At 39.8% G+C, this 19,334-nt stretch overlaps 1 protein-coding gene across 1 annotated transcript in view; it reads left to right on the top strand.

Moving 5' to 3' along the window:
* The window catches only part of NEB (nebulin), a 166,873-nt gene that overhangs the window by 127,926 nt on the left and 19,613 nt on the right, over nucleotides 1-19,334 (top strand). The window contains exons 122-128 of the mRNA XM_073545254.1: nucleotides 1,470-1,568; nucleotides 4,177-4,287; nucleotides 5,299-5,403; nucleotides 7,027-7,131; nucleotides 11,482-11,586; nucleotides 16,772-16,882; nucleotides 17,363-17,473. Coding sequence (XP_073401355.1) covers nucleotides 1,470-1,568; nucleotides 4,177-4,287; nucleotides 5,299-5,403; nucleotides 7,027-7,131; nucleotides 11,482-11,586; nucleotides 16,772-16,882; nucleotides 17,363-17,473 — 747 coding nt within the window. The remainder of the gene's footprint in view (nucleotides 1-1,469; nucleotides 1,569-4,176; nucleotides 4,288-5,298; nucleotides 5,404-7,026; nucleotides 7,132-11,481; nucleotides 11,587-16,771; nucleotides 16,883-17,362; nucleotides 17,474-19,334) is intronic.

Genomic DNA, 19,334 nt, shown 5'->3' with positions numbered 1-19,334 from the left:
TCAGCCGTGATACTTTACACTAGTGCACACGGCTGCTTCCTTCCATGAGCAGCGCCCGTGTCTATAAGCTGACATTGCATCTCAGCCTTATTGAAGTCAATGGAGCTGAGCTGTAATACCAGACACAGCCAGAGAACCAAGGTGGTGGTGTTCTTTGGAAGCTGATAATTATTTTTAATCTCATACAATTTGGTTTGCGCATTTAACATTTATCTTTTATCTATTTACCTATTATCAATCTATCTATCTACAAGTATCTATCATATATATATATTATCTATCTATCATCTATCATTATCTATTATCTATCTATCTATCTATCTATCTACAAGTATCTATCATATATATATATATATTATCTATCTCTATATCTATCTATCTATCTATCTCTATATCTATCTATCTATCTATCTATCTGTTATCTATCTATCTAGAAAAATAGGCAAAGAAAAGCACAGTTAAAAATAGGGTGCAGAGCCTCACAGGCACATACCAGTCCTTGTATATAAGGTCAAAAGGAGTTGAAGCAGCGCACCATAATGCAGTTGTAGGTGCTCTTTATTAGCCCATACAGTGACGTTTCGGTCCTAGGTGTGGACCTTTCCCAAGCAGTTACAAAAGTGCATGTGCAGAGTATTTAAGGCAACCAAATTGACAAAACATTTTAGCAGCAACATACAAAATATATAACAATGTAACAATAATATGATCATGATTCACATAATAATACGTCAGGACATGATTATATGGAGTGACACAGTGCAGGATAGTGTTGTCACGTACAGTTCGGGATAATAACCGTGCAGAGAAATATAACTGATCATTAGGACCAGCTGTTTGCAGTTGATTTCAGTACATGACTCCCCATCAGTTCATGACACAATGGGTGGAAAACCGGCATCATGTAGTTTACAATGCATATGTCAGGAAGAGAATCCTCAAAGGGATGATTATTTCCGGTAATGCGCAATCGCGCCCATAAGTTTGTTGAGCGCCATCTTGGTAAAGGAAGATTAATCCAGCGTGCATGCGCCAGAGGCCGCCGGTAGTGATGAAGTTATTACATCATTCGCGCATTGCAAAGCCAACGTGTTCAGCGCCATTTTATTTCAAGGAAAGTCGTGCCTGGATATATACTCAGTGTTTAGAAGAAATCCGGCAGGACAATATAAACAGCAATCGTCCAAAACCATATTGGACCAAGTATAGGTCCATTTACATGCCAAAACAAGAGGAAATTAGGAAATTATGAACTGGCACTGACAAGTCATTGGTACTGGAGCACCCCCTATATCCTGGGGTTGGTAACCCGTTCAACCAAAGGAGAAGCCTTTATACTTTATCCTTATTAACTCGCCTTCTTCTCACTCATGTATAGAGGGGCTGCGGCATCGGGTGCCCCAACGTCCTCTGAGACTTGCGGAGGCCTAACATGCTTTGCTAATGCAATGTTTTGCTGCATATTGTAGGCTGAGTATGCCAAAGGAAAGCTGCGGGGCCACGGAGCGGCGTCGTACGACACTCCCATCATGCGGACACTTAAGAAAGCTAATGACCTCACTAGTACCGTAAGATGAGCATGTCCAGCAGTGACTTGTCTTCTGCATCCACTGTGCTCCGTTTATTTTATTTTTTTATGAATAAATATTCCTTGCAAGATATTTTAAAAATGTGATACAAAGGCAGTTTTCTCCTTAAAACACTCTGAAAATCACATTTGGAAAAAGCATAAACAGAGCAAAAAAGCAAACTACAAAAAGCAGTAACAAAAAATGCAACATGTAATACACCCTAAGACAAAGACCTCATTCAGATCGCACCAAAGTGATTCCGTTTATGTTCCAGATGTAACACCGGTTCCATCGAACTTTACTTACAGACGGAGTAAAATCAGTTCGGCAACACTTTGGAGAGTGTTACATCGGAATACAAGCAGATAAGAGTATTGAGGTCGAGATATTAATTCATTTTTGCTATTGTGTGTTTTAATGGGAAACTGCTTCTATGTAACACAAATTGGTGACCAAGTGGCCATTGTGCATGCCTGGTTATGAGCAGCCTTAAAAAAAGAAAAAAAAAACTTTTTGTATATCTACATATTGATTGCCTTCATTTACTATCTGTGTGGTGTAAAAATGAGTTTGAGTTTGTGGTAAGTGCCATTTTTTTTTTATGACATCCAAGTTGTGGCCCCCGAGCTGTTGGGAAACTACAACTCCCAGCATGCTTAGAGGTATAGCTTCCCTACAGACGGAGAGCCACAGGTTCATAGTGTAGGAGTGTAAGAGAAATTAATCATTTATAATAATTCTCTCATTAACAGGATAGGCGTTATGATTATTTTTTTCATTCAATCCATCTATATTTTTGATAACTTTTATATATATACTGTATATATATACATAATATAAATATCTAATTCTCACATCTGTTGCACATATTTCACAATTGTAAATTTCCCCCTGAATAATGTTTATTTCTTTGGTCTTGAATAGACATAACCCAAAAGTATTTGTAATAAGAGTATACTGTGATTAGACTTCCAAATTTTCTACCAAAATTTCCAAACATTTTTTTGGGGAACAGAAAACTTTTTCAGTTGATTTAATGTCCAAATTCTGACAAACAATTAACTTAATTTTTGCCCTTTTTCTCTTCCGCTATCCCACCCTTTTTTTTTTTAATGCACACATAGGTTTATGATTTGGAGCATGATTCTGAAAGAATGTTACAATTCTCATTTCTTGTCCGGTTATTATTTTGGCTATCGTTGTTTTAGCGGTTTCCACTAGTGATGAGCGAGTATACTCATTGCTCGGATTTTCCTAAGCATGCTCGGGTGTCCTCCGAGTATTTGGAAGTGCTCGGAGATTTAGTTTCTGTTGCCGCAGCTGCATTATTTGCGGCTACTTGACACCCTGAATACATGTGAGGAATGCCTGTTTGTTAGGGAATTCCCACATACCATGTATAAGCCGAGATTTTCAGCCCATTTTTTGGGGCTGAAAGTTTCCCTCTCGGCTTATACGCGAGTCATATACCGGGGGTGGGCGGGGGAGTGGGGGGTTTAGAGAGCATACTCACCTCTCCTGGCACTTCTCTGCAGCCCCTGCATCTCCCTCTGCCGTCTGCTTCCTGCATTCAGCGGTCACGTGGTACCGCTCATTAAACTCATGAATATGCTCATATTTATGAGTTTAATGAGCGGTACCACGTGACCAGCTGAATGCAGGAAGCAGACGGCAGAGGGAGAAGCAGGGGCTGCCACTACAGAAAAGGCCTTGCATTAGGAGGGGTGAGTATGACGGGGCAGAGTGATATTCACCTGTCCCCGTTCCAAGCCGTGCACTGCTGTGTGTCCGGGTCCTCCTGCTGTGACGGCAGAGGGCGCGATGACGTAGTTAGTGCGCACCCTCTGCTGTTAATGCAGAGATCTGGGAGACACAGCGGTGCACGGCTTAGAACGGGGACAGGTGAATATCACCACTGCCAGGGGCTCAGGACACCGGCACCTGTCCCCCAGCGACAGAGAGGTGAGTATGTAATTTTTTTTTTTATTGCAGCCGCAGCAAATAAGCGGTATTTATGGAGCATCTTATGGGGGGTATTTGTGGGGCATTAACCCCTGTGCAGCAGCATATTATGGGGGGTATTTATGGAGCATCTTATAGGGCAGCATTAACCCTTGTGCAGCAGCATATGGGGGGTATTTATGGTGCATCTTATGGGGCAGCATTAACCCTTGTGCAGCAGCATATGGGGGGTATTTATGGAGCATCTTCTTGGGCCAGCATTAACCCTTGTGAAGCAGCATATGGGGGGTTTTATCTATGGAGCATCTTCTTGGACCACCATTTAACCCTCGGCTTATACGCGAGTCAATAAGTTTTCCCAGTTTTTTGTGGCAAAATTAGGGGGTCGGCTTATACACGGGTCGGCTTATACACAAGTATCTACGGTATATTCCGACTGTCAAGTAGCTGCAAATCATGCAGCTGGGGCAACAGAAAATAAATCTCAGAGCACTTCCAAATACTCGCAGGACACCCGAGCATGCTCGGGAAAACCCGAGCAACGAGTATACTCGCTCATCACTAGTTTCCACCTTTTAAAAAATGTAGAAATTGGGTTCACAGTTATCTGGATTTATTTGATATTTATGACTATTTCCAACAGGTGAAGTACAAGGAAAACTTTGCAAAAGACAAGGGCAAGAAACCTCAATATGACCTCAAGGAGGCCAAAATTTACCAGACCTTGAAAGACGCACACACTCTTGCCAGCGAGGTAAAGCTGAAGACTTACTTTACAACTTTTAGCGCAGGTCTTCTAGGAGGTTCCTGATTGGGAATTTTCCCTAATAGTCCCATTATTCATACCTCACTTCTTTCCACACCTTCTTTACTCCAGATTTTCCTCCCTATTAATATGCGTTTGGGTGCCAGGGCTTCATTTCATAATGCAGTATCCTTGCTTTACACAGAAGACAGTCTCCGGAAGCACTGCTCTGCCTTGTGCTTGGGAAATTTGCCATCACGGAGAGAGGTCTCCTCTTTTTTCGGGAACACCCCATATTTTCTAAATATATTATTTTTATTAAAATAAAATATGGGTCTAATTTATTAGAAGTCTTGGAAAGAAACGACTCCTCCTATTTTTGCTTTTCAAGGCAACTTTAAGAATAATAAAAGCTTAAAGGTGCATTCCCATTCTCCAAGCTCCTATCCCAATATGTAGTAGGTGTAGAAATAATAATAATAATAATAATATTAGCAAATACCTCCAATTCGAAATGTAGTATAGTTTTCCTGATTCGCTATGTCGCTTACCTCATGTGCAGGGCATTGCAGTAGCTTAGGTATCCTTGGTAGCCATGGATACCTAAGCAACTACAATGCCCTGCACAAGAGGTAAGTGACATAGTGAATCAGAAGAACTATACTACATTTCTAATTGGAGGTATTTGCTAATATTATTATTATTACACCTACTACATATTGGGATAGGAGCTTGGAGATGGGAAAACCCCTTTAATGCCCATTTTTTTTTCTCTTGGATAGCTTTGATAAATTAGCGCAAAGAACTATTAAAAAAAAGTTAATTTCATTGCCTTATAAAAATTAATAAATCTCACGGATTTATTTTTAGTTTTAAATATATTTTATATTAGATCAGATACTATTAAAAAAGTTAACTTTATTGCCTAAAATATAAATAAAAAAAATAATAATTTTATGTATTTATTTTTAGTTTATATATGTTTTAGGCTACATAATGTTCTTTATCTATTGCCAATAGGTTAAATATAAGACTGACCTTAAGAAGCTCCACAAACCAGTGACCGATATGGCGGAATCCTTGAACATGCAACATATCACTAGCACAAGCAAACTATCAAGTGATGTAAGTGCCAGACCAGAAATAATCTCTTTAACGCAATAATTCTCACCCCTCTTCTTCCTGCTGTAACTGATAAAACTAATCGTCCTGCTTTTCATCTTGGGCATCAGTTGGTAGCTATCCTTTCCTTTCCTTCTTTTTTTTCTTATGACTTAAACTCCATACAGCTCACTTCTAGATATTAATATAGCTAAGCTCACATTAAAGCTCAAACTTAAAGTGAATCTCCACCTTTTAACACCATGTGGCATTTTGTTCCAAAATTCTGCGCTGATTAATTCTTAATAATATATGCTTCATTTTTCTGATACAGAGCTCCAGACCTTGTACATAGACTGACATTTAAAGAGTAAAATTCTGTCTGCCCGCTGCCACCACTAGAGGGAGCTTAGGAGTTTACTGAATACAGGCCTATTATTGAGATCAATGTATAAAAAGTATAAGGTAAGCTCCTATGCTCCCTCTAATGGTGGATGAAGGGAGACAGAGTTATGTTTATGTAGCACATTTGAAGTTCTATTTTAGAAAATAAAAAAAATCAAGATTAAAAAATAATCAGCCCATCATTTTGAACTTGGTGTTTAAAGTAAACTGGTCACTCGCCATGAATATGCAATTTTTTTTTACCCAGTGTAAATGCCGCTGTTCTCCTGAATCTGACAATGTTTTTCTTTTGTTTCAGCGCCTCTCCGTTCCTGAGATATGACCCGCTCTTTAGAATATATGAATTTAGTCTTGATAGCCAACTGGGCGTATTCTTGAAGTAGTCATCGCGAAAGAAGCGTTGAGGACCACACCCACTTGGCTAAAAAAAATACTAGATATACATACAGGGAAAAAGAGCCCATATCTCAATAATGGGAAGGCGCAGGAACAAAAGAAAAACAACTCCAGATTGAGGAGAAGAGCAGGTAAAAAACAGTTACATATTTAGAGCAAGAGAGCGGTCCTCTTTAAGGGTGGTCATTTACTTAAAATTACAAAATAAGAAGTGTAATAGTCCTTAACTCATTTCATTCTCTTATTCATGGAGATAAACTAACCACGCAGAATAATATTTAATATATTTTATTATAACAAATAATATAAACCACAATGCAAACATTAATAATTCTCAATCATTAAAAAAAAATCCTGTAACTTATTTCATTTATTTATTTTTAATAATTCAGTAGATTAACATTAGTCATTTTGGTTGGATTTCTAATCCACAGAGAAATGTTATTTAAAAAAAAATTATAATTTAATTTATATTAAATTTTATAATGTTAAAAATATATATATTTTCTTTTTATGTATATTTTTAGTGGGATCCAGCCAACTAATATATTGCATAGGATAACTGAAAAGCTTTCCTTTACTTTATACTTATAGTATTTAGATAAATACTATGCCGTTACTAATTTAATTACGGTATATATTAATTATATATTAAGTGCTGCAGAATAAGTTGGCATTCATTCAAAATTAGGATTGTTACTTACATTATTTTAAAACATTTTTGTTGAGTCAATTTAGTTTGGAACTTTCCTTAAAGACACATTTCTGTAAAATATCCTTGGACCCAGTAGCAGACAGATAATATGATAGGACATGATTGAGGCAGTTTTTGACACTTCCCTTCAGTACCGGTACAAGAAGGAATATCAGAAGAGTAAGGGTCACTACCAAATGGTGCCTGATACACTTGAACAAGTTCATGTAAAGGAAGCAACTGGACTGCAGAGCATAGTAAGTTTTGCATTCAATCGTTTAAAACTCTGTGTATGTTTATGATGTATTGTCTGAATTTAACATGTACAATGGGGCAAACCTGTCACAATAAAAAATGTGATCTTTGATCTTTATGCAGCATATTATACAGCAGCAGTTGCTGAACAAACTGATTCCTGGGCTTTGGAGTCCTGTGGTTGGACTTAGTAGTCCAGTGGGTTGTCTTAGCGTAAGCAGGAGAATCATACTCACCTTACCATGTAATTCCTGGGCTTAGGAGTCCAGTGGGCGGATTTAGTAGTCCAGTGGGTTGCCTTAGCATAAGCAGGAGAATCATACTCACTTTACCATGTAATTCCTGGATTTAGGAGTCCAGTGGGCGGATTTAGGAGTCCAGTGGGTTGTCTTAGCGTAAGCAGGAGAATCATACTCACCTTACCATGTAATTCCTGGGCTTAGGAGTCCAGTGGGTGTATTTAGTAGTCCAGTGGGTTGCCTTAGCATAAGCAGGAGAATCATACTCACCTTACCATGTAATTCCTGGATTTAGGAGTCCAGTGGGCGGATTTAGTAGTCCAGTGGGTTGTCTTAGCATAAGCAGGAGAATCATACTCACCTTACCATGTAATTCCTGGGCTTAGGAGTCTAGTGGGTGGACTTAGTAGTCCAGTGGGTTGTCTTCGTGTTACCAGTGGAATCATACTCACCTTACCAATCCCTGCTTCTCCTCTTACTAATCTCCAACCGCTTCCTTTTCCTATACCCCAGCCCTTCTTTTTCAGCACTACCCAGGGCCCCCACTGTCTTCATGCTTCCTCTTGCACATTGGTTTGGTGGAATTTTAGCCCCTTCCGCCCTATAAAACAGCTTCACATATCTTCCCCCATGAATTGCTCACGTCAGGTCCTTCTACAATATTTCTATAGGATTAAGATAAGGACTTTAACTTGGTCATTCTACAATTTTATTCTCTTTTCGAGAAGGGTTCACGAACTTTCAAGCATGACTCGATCAGCTCTTTCGGCTCTATATCCTGCTACTGGAAATGTCGTTTGCAATAAATATTGTATTATTTTTAATTAATTACTCTGTTTTTCTAGCTTAATACCATATCTTGTGTACGTATCTCCCAACTTCACGATAAAGATATAGTGTAAGGATTAGTGATGAGCGTAAGTGCTCATTACTCGAGTTTGCCGAGGGTGCTCGGGTATGCACCGAGTATCGCGGGTACTCACGTGAGATGTTCGAGACCCCGCAGCCTCATGTTTCGCAGCTGCTAGACAACCAAAATAACATTTGGGGATTGCCCATGTATGTCAGGTAATCCCACATGTTTTGTGGCTGTCTAACAGCCGCTAAAACTTCTAACAGCTGCGAAACATGCAGTGTGAAGACTTGAACAACTCACTCGAGCAACCGCGATACTCGGAGCATACCTGAGTGACCTCGACAAACTCAAGTAATGAGCACTTGTGCTCATCACTTGTAAAAATCGAATCGATTGAAATAATACGCTTCACCTTCTATTTTCTGTATGGAGCCACCAAAATTGAATAATTTACCCTACTACAATATTTATGCAAATTACATTTACAGCATAACAATAGGGAAAAAAATTAAAAGTTCCAAAATAATGACGTAAAAAAAACTGTTTTATGTTTTCAAAATATACTTTCCTAATAAAAAATTATATTGATTGAAGACTAAACATGAAAAGTTGTCTGCAAATTTGTAAACTCCATTACCACCAACTGCCAAAAAGTCACTTAAAACATTTTCAAATTCAAACATTCACATTTTCTTTCCCAGATTTAAACGTTTGGATTCTTTTTCCTACTTTTTGTTAGTTGGGAAGAAAAGTAGAACACAGAATATTATTTTCTATCAACTTGCTTTTTTTTTACAAGGTGAAAACAGAATAATTTAAGCTCCTGTGAAATAGCTATTATCAGCTTATCTGCTGCCCAGTATGTCCTAGAAAGAAAAGCTTCAAACAGATTTTGCTTTGCTGATGAAAACTACAGTATTAGTTTTTTGGTAATTGAAAACAGTGAGGTTGTAAATTATTTAATTTAATAGACCAGAGAAAAAAAGCGTATTTACTAAAATAAGACAGCCAACAGAAAATGGACATTAGTTGCTCCACAACTTTTATATTTATGACCTAGTCTAAGAATGGTCTGACACCAGGCACCTCCACCAGTCCTAAAAATGAGTCATCGATAACAGATTGGGGAGGGTCTAACATCAGGTCCCTCCACCAATACGAAGAATGATCAATATCCGATCGAGAAGGGGTGTGACACCAGGCACCTCCACCAATCCTAAAACTGGGTCATCAATAACAGATTGGGGAGGGGTTTGACACCAGGCACCTCCAACGATCCTAAGAATGGGTCATCAATATCCGATCGAGTAGGGGTGTGACACAAGGCACCTCCACCAATCCTAAAAGCAAGTCATCAATAACAGATTGGGGAGGGTCTACAACCAGGTCCCTCCACCAATACTAAAAATGGGTCACCAATATCAGATTGAGAAGGGCTGTGACACCAGGCACCTCCACCAATCCTAAAAATGGGTCAACAATAACAGATTGGGGAGGGCTGTGACACCAGGCACCTCCAACGATCCTAAGAATGGGTCATCAATATCAGATCGAGAAGGGGTGTGACACAAGGCACCTCCACCAATCCTAAAAATGAGTCATCGATAACAGATTGGGAAGGGTCTACAACCAGGTCCCTCCATCAATACTAAGAATGGGTCACCAATATCAGATCGAGAAGGGCTGTGACACCAGGCACCTCCGCCAATCCTAAAAATGAGTCATCAATAACATATTGGGGAGGGGTTTGACACCAGGCACCTCCAACGATCCTAAGAATGGGTCATCAATATCAGATCGAGAAGGGCTGTGACACCAGGCACCTCCGCCAATCCTAAAAATGAGTCATCAATAACATATTGGGGAGGGGTTTGACACCAGGCACCTCCAACGATCCTAAGAATGGGTCACCAATATCAGATCGAGAAGGGCTGTGACACCAGGCACCTCCGCCAATACTAAAAATGAGTCATCAATAACATATTGGGGAGGGGTTTGACACCAGGCACCTCCAATGATCCTAAGAATGGGTCATCAATATCAGATCGAGAAGGGGTGTGACACAAGGCACCTCCACCAATCCTAAAAATGAGTCATCGATAACAGATTGGGAAGGGTCTACAACCAGGTCCCTCCATCAATACTAAGAATGGGTCACCAATATCAGATCGAGAATGGCTGTGACACCAGGCACCTCAGCCAATCCTAAAAATGAGTCATCGATAGCAGATTGGGGAGGGGTTTGACACCAGGCACGTCCAGCAATCCTAAGAATGGTCATGAATATCAGATCGAGAAGAGGAGTAACACCAAGCACCTCCACCAATAGTAAGAAGTGATTATCAATTACAGATCTGGGAGAGGGGGAGGGGGCCAGCACCAACCATCTCCACCAATCATAAAAGTGGGTCATCAATATCAGATCATGTGGACAGGAGTGGGATGGTTTGACACCAGTCACCTCTACCAATCCTAAGAATAGGTAATCAATATCAGATCAGGTGGGGAACAGAGGGTCTGACACCAGTCACCCCCACCAATCCGAATAATGGGTCATTAATATTAGATCAGGGAGGGGTCTTACACTAGGCACTTCCACCTATTTGAAGGATGGGTCATCAATATCGGATAGGTGGGAGTCTAGCATCAAGCAACCACCGCCAATCATCTGTTCTCAGTGGCAACAAGATGTTAGCAGTTGCCGGGCTGAACAGTACAGCCCTATAATTGTGTAGTGGCTCTGGTCGGGTACCGCCATTTGCCCCTATTCAAATGAATTGTGAATCTGCAGTACTCAGCTGCGGCCATTACACAATTAACAGAGCTGTGCTGTGCAGCTCTGCAACAGCCAACATCCGGCCACGACAAGCACCCACACCAGCTGATCGGTGGGAGTGTTGACTGCGTGTTGGACCGCCATTCGTCTGATATTTATAACCTACACATAGTATAAGTCATTAATATAAAAGTAGTGGAGCAAACCCCCTCTAAGTCACCAATCCACCAATAAATCTGAATTAAAACTAGACTTTGAAAAATACTGCGATTATTTTCTCATAAAACATTGGATAGCACTCATCCGATGTATACGCTCATGTGAGGGTGCCCTTAATGCCATAAAAAGATGAACATGTATGAAAAAATGTTTGCAGTTTTTTTAATCTATTTATCTTTTCAATAGATAAAATATTTAGGATTTGCAACAATTGTTTTCTCAGCCTTATTGTTATTATTATTTTATACTTTTATACAATTAGGTCAGATATAAAGAGAAGTATGAAAAAGAAAAAGGTAAAGCAATGCTGGACTTTGAGACCCCAACCTATGTGACAGCTAAAGAGGCGCAACACATGCAAAGTGAGGTAAGTGTCATCACTAATCTGCACTTTTTTTTACGGTATGTTACATATTTACAAGGTACAATCTTGATCTATGACACACTGGCGTTAAATAATTCACTTAGGCTAGTTTCACATTAGCGTTTTGAGGCGCAGCGGACACTCGCTGTGAAGCTCTGCCCCCTGCCGCGGCTCCTCCGGTCAGCTCCGCCTATGGGCGCATGCTGCTACATGCGGCCTGCGCATCCTATCTTTAGCATTGAATACGCAGGCCGTGTGCAGGTATGTGTTTGCCGTCGCATGCGTCTTTTTGACGGTGCGGCGACCAGCGCCAAACGTAACATGTATTTTGGTGAGGTCACCGTACAGTCAAAAAGACACATGCAACGGCAAACGCATACCTGCGCACGGCCTGTGTACCCAATGCTAAAGATAGGGTACGCAGACCGCATGCAGCGTCATGCGTCCATAGGCGGAGCTGACCGGAGGAGGTGCGGCAAGGGTCGGAGCTTCATGGCGTGCGTCCGCAGCGCCTCAAAACGCTAATGTGAAACCAGCCTTAAAGAGGTTGTCCTTTACAGATAACATATATCACCTACCCACAGGATGGGTAAAAAAAATGCTAAAAATCCTATTGATCAGTGGAACAGAGTCCAAAACTCCTTTGTGTAAATGAAGTCGTAGTGAGCATGTGCGACCAGGGCTCCATTCACTGCCTATAGGATTGGTGGTCACACATGCTCACTCAGTGGAATTTAAGATCCCTGAATCTGGAATCAGTGAGAGTCTCAGAGGCCGGACCCTCAGTAACCATACATTTATCATCTATCCTGTTAATAGGTGGTATATGTTGTATATGGGACCTTTAACTGTGCTCATGATGAGAAGGTAACATAGTAAAGCTTGTGAATACGCACACAATTCAGAATTTGTGTTGGGTTAAAGGGGTTGTCCACATATTGATGAGCTAACTGTAGGACAGGTCCTCCACATGACCGTCGGAGTCCGACACTTAGCACCATCATCGATCAGCTGGTATTGCTTCATAGAGAGATAAGCGAAGCTGCCATGTTCCCGGACAACCCCTTTAAGGTCTTATAATACTGATGATTTATTGTGACAAGTTACTAATGCTATGAATATTACCTACGGTTATAATTTCTTGTTATGATGTACATCAAAAAATACTCTGTTTTTTAACTTTTTTTCAAACCAAAATTTTGATTCTTTGCTTTATATATTGTTGTCTAAGGTGTTATTAAAAATCACACCTGGGATGTTTCTATAGCCCTTTAAGAACAAAGTCTAGTTTTGCACTTAATTATACATTATTTTTATTCCTTTAGTTTTTTTTTACATTTCAAAAGCTTTAATTACTATGATTTTCTATGTGACAGGTTTTTTTTGTTTGTTTTTTTTTAATGGGATAAGTTGCATTTTTATATGGGCTTCAAATAACTTTTTTTGTTAATTTTTTTTTTTTAAGGGGATGGGGTTGGAAAAAAATAATTCTGTCATTTTTTTTTTGTTTGTTTTTTGACATGATAAATGTTCTACTTTTGCCAAAGAAAAACACTTTTTTTAATAATTTTTTTTACGTTGCATTCATAGACCAATAACATTTTTATTTTTTACTCAATGGAGCTGTTTAAGGTTTTGTTTTTTGTTTTTTTTTTTACTTTAGTAGGATACTCTTCATTGGTGCCATTTTGGGAAATACAACTTGATCACTTTTTATTTTTGTTTCGTGGGAGATAGAAATTTCAGGATAAATAATGTGTTCACTTTATTGTTTACGCTAGTATGGATATAGGGATTTCAACAATAGATAAAGTTATTTATTTTTTATGAAAAAAAGGAAGACTCTTATTGGTAAAAAAAAGGCTACTTTTTATGTGTGATGACATCAGGGGCGTCAATCAATCCATATAGGGGGGATAGGGTGGGGCAGCTTGACTTTACTCAATGGTGTCTCCACCTCCTTGACTGTATGCAACTAATTAAGCATAGGGTACAAGCAGGCATTCCGATTCATTTTCTACAAAATGACACCCCAATTTGGGCTACTATGAGTACCTTTGAATCCCTGATTAGCCTTTTGGGGAGCAAATAAAAAAAAGACCGAATAGATTTCATTTAAACAAAAAGAAAATCAACAAATTTTTTTTATACTTTTTTTGGCCTTTTTTTTTCATTTCTGGAAATTTTTGTCTATTTTTTGTTGTTAAGGTGTACTTTTGTTTTTTATGCAAAATGTTTTTTTATAGAGTTAAGGAAAAAGATTAGCAGGACCCTGGTTCAGCGGCACCATTGGTAAACTAGATGAGAGCCCTTTCGGACCTTCCCCTACCCGTCGGTATCCCCGTGCCTCTTAAGATTACCAGGCACTAGTGATGAGCGAGCGTGCTCGGACAAGGTGTTATCTGAGCATGCTCGGATGCTAACTGAGTGTCTTCGCTTGCTTGAAAAGTATGGTCGAGTCCCCGCGGCTGCATGTCTCGCGGCTGTTCGACAGCGACAACACATGTAGGGATTGAATGTGAACAGCCGCGAGACATGCAGCTGAGGTGACTCGATCATATTTTTCGGGCACGACGAAGACACTCGGTTTATACCTGAACATGCTCGGATAACACCTTATCTGAGCACATTCGCTCGTCACTACTAGGCAAGGCTTGTCATCACACGTGTATAGCGCTGCAGGGATTGCGGGTTAACTGATTGGAAGAGGTGCAGGTGATGATGACCGGCAGGAGGAGGTTCGCAGCGCTCTGGTCCGGCAAACACAGACTATTGACGTGGCCGCTGGACCAGGGTAATGCGGATCTTTTTGCTCAACTGTAGTATTTCGTTTTCTACTGCATTTCATTTCTCTCAAATATATTCCTATATATTTGTAACTTCATATGTTCGTTGATGCCGTCACTGTATACGATGAGATCACATGTTAATCCTTCAAACCTAGAAGCTTGAAGTCGTTAGCGTTTATGTTAAGTGGAAGTCTTATACACGCTGAAACATGCAGGTATAAGAATTATTAACGCTTTGGTCTAGTTAGATTTCACTCAATGTAATCTATGTATTTCCTTGAAAGCCTGAAAATAAACATAGTCAATTCTACAGTGTCAGAATGTTATGCTCACACTTATACATTATATATACAGTCTATATGGACACGATCTGAATATTAGGTTGAGTAACTTGTAAACACATTACACCCATCCTAAGTAACAGTTTGTATTGTACTGCAGAGCTGCACTCACAATTCTGCCGGTTGTTATTGAAACAGTTAGAGAACCCTTGTTAATAGCCGCACCCCTAACAGTTAAGCTAAGCTCCTATAAAACAGTAGAAGTATTAGTTTTTGATACTTCAGGTTCTTGTACAGCATCCGTCAGGATGATAACATTAGTTAGAATACTAATCACGATAGATAAGTCATTTGATTCGCTTCATCCAGGATCAGGATCCAGTCCGGTCGTCCGTGGCAGCTAATCTTTTCTATGCCCGGTATTCTGGGCACTTATGCGGCTTGCTAGTCCCCATGGTATCATGAGCCAGAGGCGTCCAGAATGTCGGGCAGAGGAGGCCAGGCACAGAAGTCTACCAAGGTCAACCGGACTGGTAGAGACTCATCTCTACAAAGCACCAAACAATCCGTCACTATGGAATCTCAGGAGATTTCAGCTCTGACATCTTCACAATTGTGAATGCAGCTGTGGACTAAGGCTTGAAACGCGTAAAGAATTCTCATAATTTGTAATATAGACGCATTAGTCTATAGGTCTCTTTCTATCATATAACTCAGGAATAAATGAGATAAGTAAAAACAATGTGTTTACAAAATTACTCAACTTTTTTTTGAAAGCTGTAAAACAGTAATCTAAGGTAAAACTGCCCTTTAAAGGGAAAATAGATGCTATTATACTGTAGATGTATGGAGTACCTGCTTTTCCAGTGAGAGGTCCATTTAAAGGGGTTGGACACTTTACAGCCTCATTTCTAAAACGGCTGTAAGTGTTGGGTACCGGCATAAGCAAACATAACTACTCCCATTGCATACTTCTGCATTATGTTTCCAAGGCTTACTGCTGCCCATGAATCAGAGACGGACATACTCTATCTGTCTCTGTCTGTAGGACTCAGGATTATGACAGTTACATAATTCACACACGTGATCACTTTCCGGGCTCCATTGTGTGTTGCCCAAGTGTTGAAGCTGTTTAGTGCATGCACAGATTGAGGAGACTCCACGGCCTGTTTCTGCAGCTGTGCTGAATGTTTTCTGTGCCTGTGCAGAAAAGGGCGGCGAGGCTTGGGAATCGATCATGTGGGAGAACATATGCCAGCTGCTATCTTGAGTCCTAGCAGCGATGCTTGAAACGCAATGCAGGAGTAAGCAATGGGGATATTTATGACTGTTTATATCAGTGCAAAACATTTTTGGGGGCATTTTAAAAAGCTAAACCCCAAAAATGTTTACTCTATAAAACTGAAGATATTGTTATTGTATATAAGAGAGATCTGTCATCAAGTTTTTTTTAATTAATCTGAGAGCAGCATAATGTAAGGACAGAGAGCCCGATTTAATCGACATGTCACTTACCAGGCTGCTTTTTGTAGTTTTGATAAAGTCACAGTTTTATCTGCAGGAGATTATCACTAGCGGACTAGTAAATTTTCAGCCGACTAGTCCAACCACGCCCCCACCACTGATTGGCAGCTTTCTGCCTATGCATAGTATACACATAAAGCGGCCAATCGGTGATGTGGGTGGGGTTATGCTGAGCTCAGCATTCAGAGAACTGGTAGACCTGCAGCAGATAAGACAAGGATTTTTATCAAAGCTACAGCAAGCACCCCAGAAAGTGATACATAGCTGGAATCAAGAGTCTCTGCCCCAACATCAAGCTGCTCTTAGATGGGGTAGCAAAAAACTTTTAATGGAGAGTGAGACCCCATACTGAATTCCCCAGTGTTGAAAAGCGGTACTACAAGTGACTAAACTAAAAAATAGAAAAAGAGTATTTCCCGCTTGTTCTTTATAAGCTAATTGTACAATATAACGAATACAATCTAAAAGTGATACAATAGAACAGATATTCATAAAAGCATTCCATTTAACAAAGCTAAAGCTATGGTTATGAATAAAGAAATGAAACATTAGTATTGTACCCAATGTCATATTTTTTATTCCTGCCTTCATCAGAAAGAATATAAGAAAGACTTGGAAGAATGTATTAAGGGCAGAAACCTTGCTGGTTTGGAGGTTACGCCGTCATTGTTACATGTCAGATACGCTACAAAAATAGCAAGCGAGGTAGCTTCAGCTCAATCTCTATAATCGATCCGAATAATTCCACTAATCATCACTACATCCCATTTCTTTCTTTATTTCTGTTTTTTTACTATGTGTCGTATGTATCACTTTATGTTTCCTGTGTTTGTATTCATTGTGTTTCTGCTATTTTTTTTTATATATAGAAAATTCACCTAAAATCCATTAACTGTTTCTACCTAATCTTGGCAATTATCATATGATTTTGCATATTAAATTAAAAAAAATATATATATATAACATTTCATGCTACCAAAAAAATTCATTAAACTTAACCAAATGGTACTTGGTGTATTTGTGTATGCCTTTGTTTTGTTCTAGTTCATGTCTATAGTTGTTGAGTGATGTAATGTTTGTTTTCTTGTGTGTTTGTTTGCTGATATGTTTGGAAATTTCAGTGGAAATTTTCGATTGTGGCCAAAGCTGTTTTTTTTTGTTTGTTTTTTTTGGCTAATTCTGTAGAAAGAATACAGGAAGGACTTGGACGAAACAATCAAAGGACGAGGCCTCACTGTGTTAGAAGAGACCCCTGAGCTAATAAGGGCCAAGAATGCAACTCAAATATTAAATGAGGTATGAGAGTTGTACTTGGTTTGGTCTTTTTATCCTTCATATTTATATTAGGTATTTGGATTTTGCTCTGGGAGAAAACTGGATTTCATGGAAGAGATCTAGGAGGCGTAGGCAATGCAAAGTATGCAATGGAGATCTAGCCTAGAAGGGAGAAAACTCTTTCTAGTGCTCCCAAGATTTAGGAAAAATAGACCTCTTGGATCTGGTATTGGTTGAGTAAGCTCAAATCGGAGTGTATTTCCAGTACTTTAAAAGACCCAAATCCCTTTGGCACCTTTCAGACTTTCAATAGTTAATTAGTGATGAGCGAACATGCAGGGATTTCCGGCTGGTTAGGCAGTCCATACATGAGATGCACCTGTCAAACAGCCGCGAGACATTCAGGTTCGTGGACTCGAGCACATTTTTCGGGCACGACATAGATGCTTGGTTAGCACCCGAGCATGCTCAGATAACACCTTATCGGAGCACATTCGCTCATCACTATTAAATGTTTCACATAGACTTTATTAAAGAAGCGCTCCCAGCAATGTATTTCCCTAATCTTCTTTAAATGCGTGTAAGTGCATTACATTACTTACCGATCATTATCTTCCCCTGTTTCCAGCGCTGCTAAGTTCCTCTTCTGGACCAAGCGAGCTCACGGCGTTTACTCTATGGCGCGGTAGCTTTGTCCCCAATTTGAGTCTATGAGACACATAGCAAGGCTCTGTAGACTTACATTGAGAGCGGGCTCTTCCGATCCCATCCCTATGTGAGCCGGCAAGTCTGATTTGAGGTCTGGTCCAGTAGAGGATCGAAGCTGCGCTGTAAACTGGAGAAGACGGCAATCGGTAAGTATTTTAAAACACATATATTACATTACATCCATATTTAGAGGAGGAGGATTAGGAGGAAACAATAACTGGGAGCGCTTCATTAAGGAAATTACATAGAATTCACAGGCAATAGACGATGCATTAGAGGCAATGTTTCGGGTTGTGACAGAGCCTCTATCAGACTTTTGCTTTAGTAGAATGACATGGCTAGAGGAATATGTTCATATTTTTTCAGGAATATGAATTTCTGACTTGTATATACAGTTGTGGCCAAAAGTATTGACACCCCTGCAATTTTGTCAGATTATACTCAGTTTCTTCATGAAAATGATTGCAAACACAAATTCTTAGGTATTATTATCTTCATTTAATTTGTCTTAAATGAAAAAACACAAAAAGAATTGTCCTAAAGCCAAATTGGATATAATTCCACACCAAACATAAAAAAGAGGGTGGACAAAAGTATTGGCACTGTTCGAAAAATCATGTGATGCTTCTCTAATTTGTGTAATTAACAGCACCTGTAACTTACCTGTGGCACCTAACAGGTGTTGGTAATAACTAAATCACACTTGCAGCCAGTTGACATGGATTAAAGTTGACTCAACCTCTGTCCTGTGTCCTTGTGTGTACCACATTGAGCATGGAGAAAAGAAAGAAGACCAAAGAACTGTCTGAGGACTTGAGAAACCAAATTGTGAGGAAGCATGAGTAATCTCAAGGCTACAAGTCCATCTCCAAAGACCTGAATGTTCCTGTGTCTACCGTGTGCGGTGTCATCAAGAAGTTTAAAGCCCATGGCACAGTGGCTAACCTCCCTAGATGTGGACGGAAAAGAAAAATTGACAAGAGATTTCAACGCAAGATTGTGCGGATGTTGGATAAAGAACCTCGACTAACATCCAAACAAGTTCAAGCTGCCCTGCAGTCCGAGGGTACAACAGTGTCAACCCGTACCATCCGTTGGCGTCTGAATGAAAAGGGACTGTATGGTAGGAGACCCAGGAAGACCCCACTTCTTACCCCGAGACATAAAAAAGCCA

Source organism: Dendrobates tinctorius, unplaced genomic scaffold (genome assembly GCF_039654945.1).
Source record: "Dendrobates tinctorius isolate UK_male_01 unplaced genomic scaffold, ASM3965494v1 ptg000143l, whole genome shotgun sequence".
NCBI classification, from domain to species: Eukaryota; Metazoa; Chordata; class Amphibia; order Anura; family Dendrobatidae; genus Dendrobates; species Dendrobates tinctorius.
Note: the sequence above shows the minus strand (reverse complement) of the source record. Positions and strands in the feature narration are given on the sequence as shown.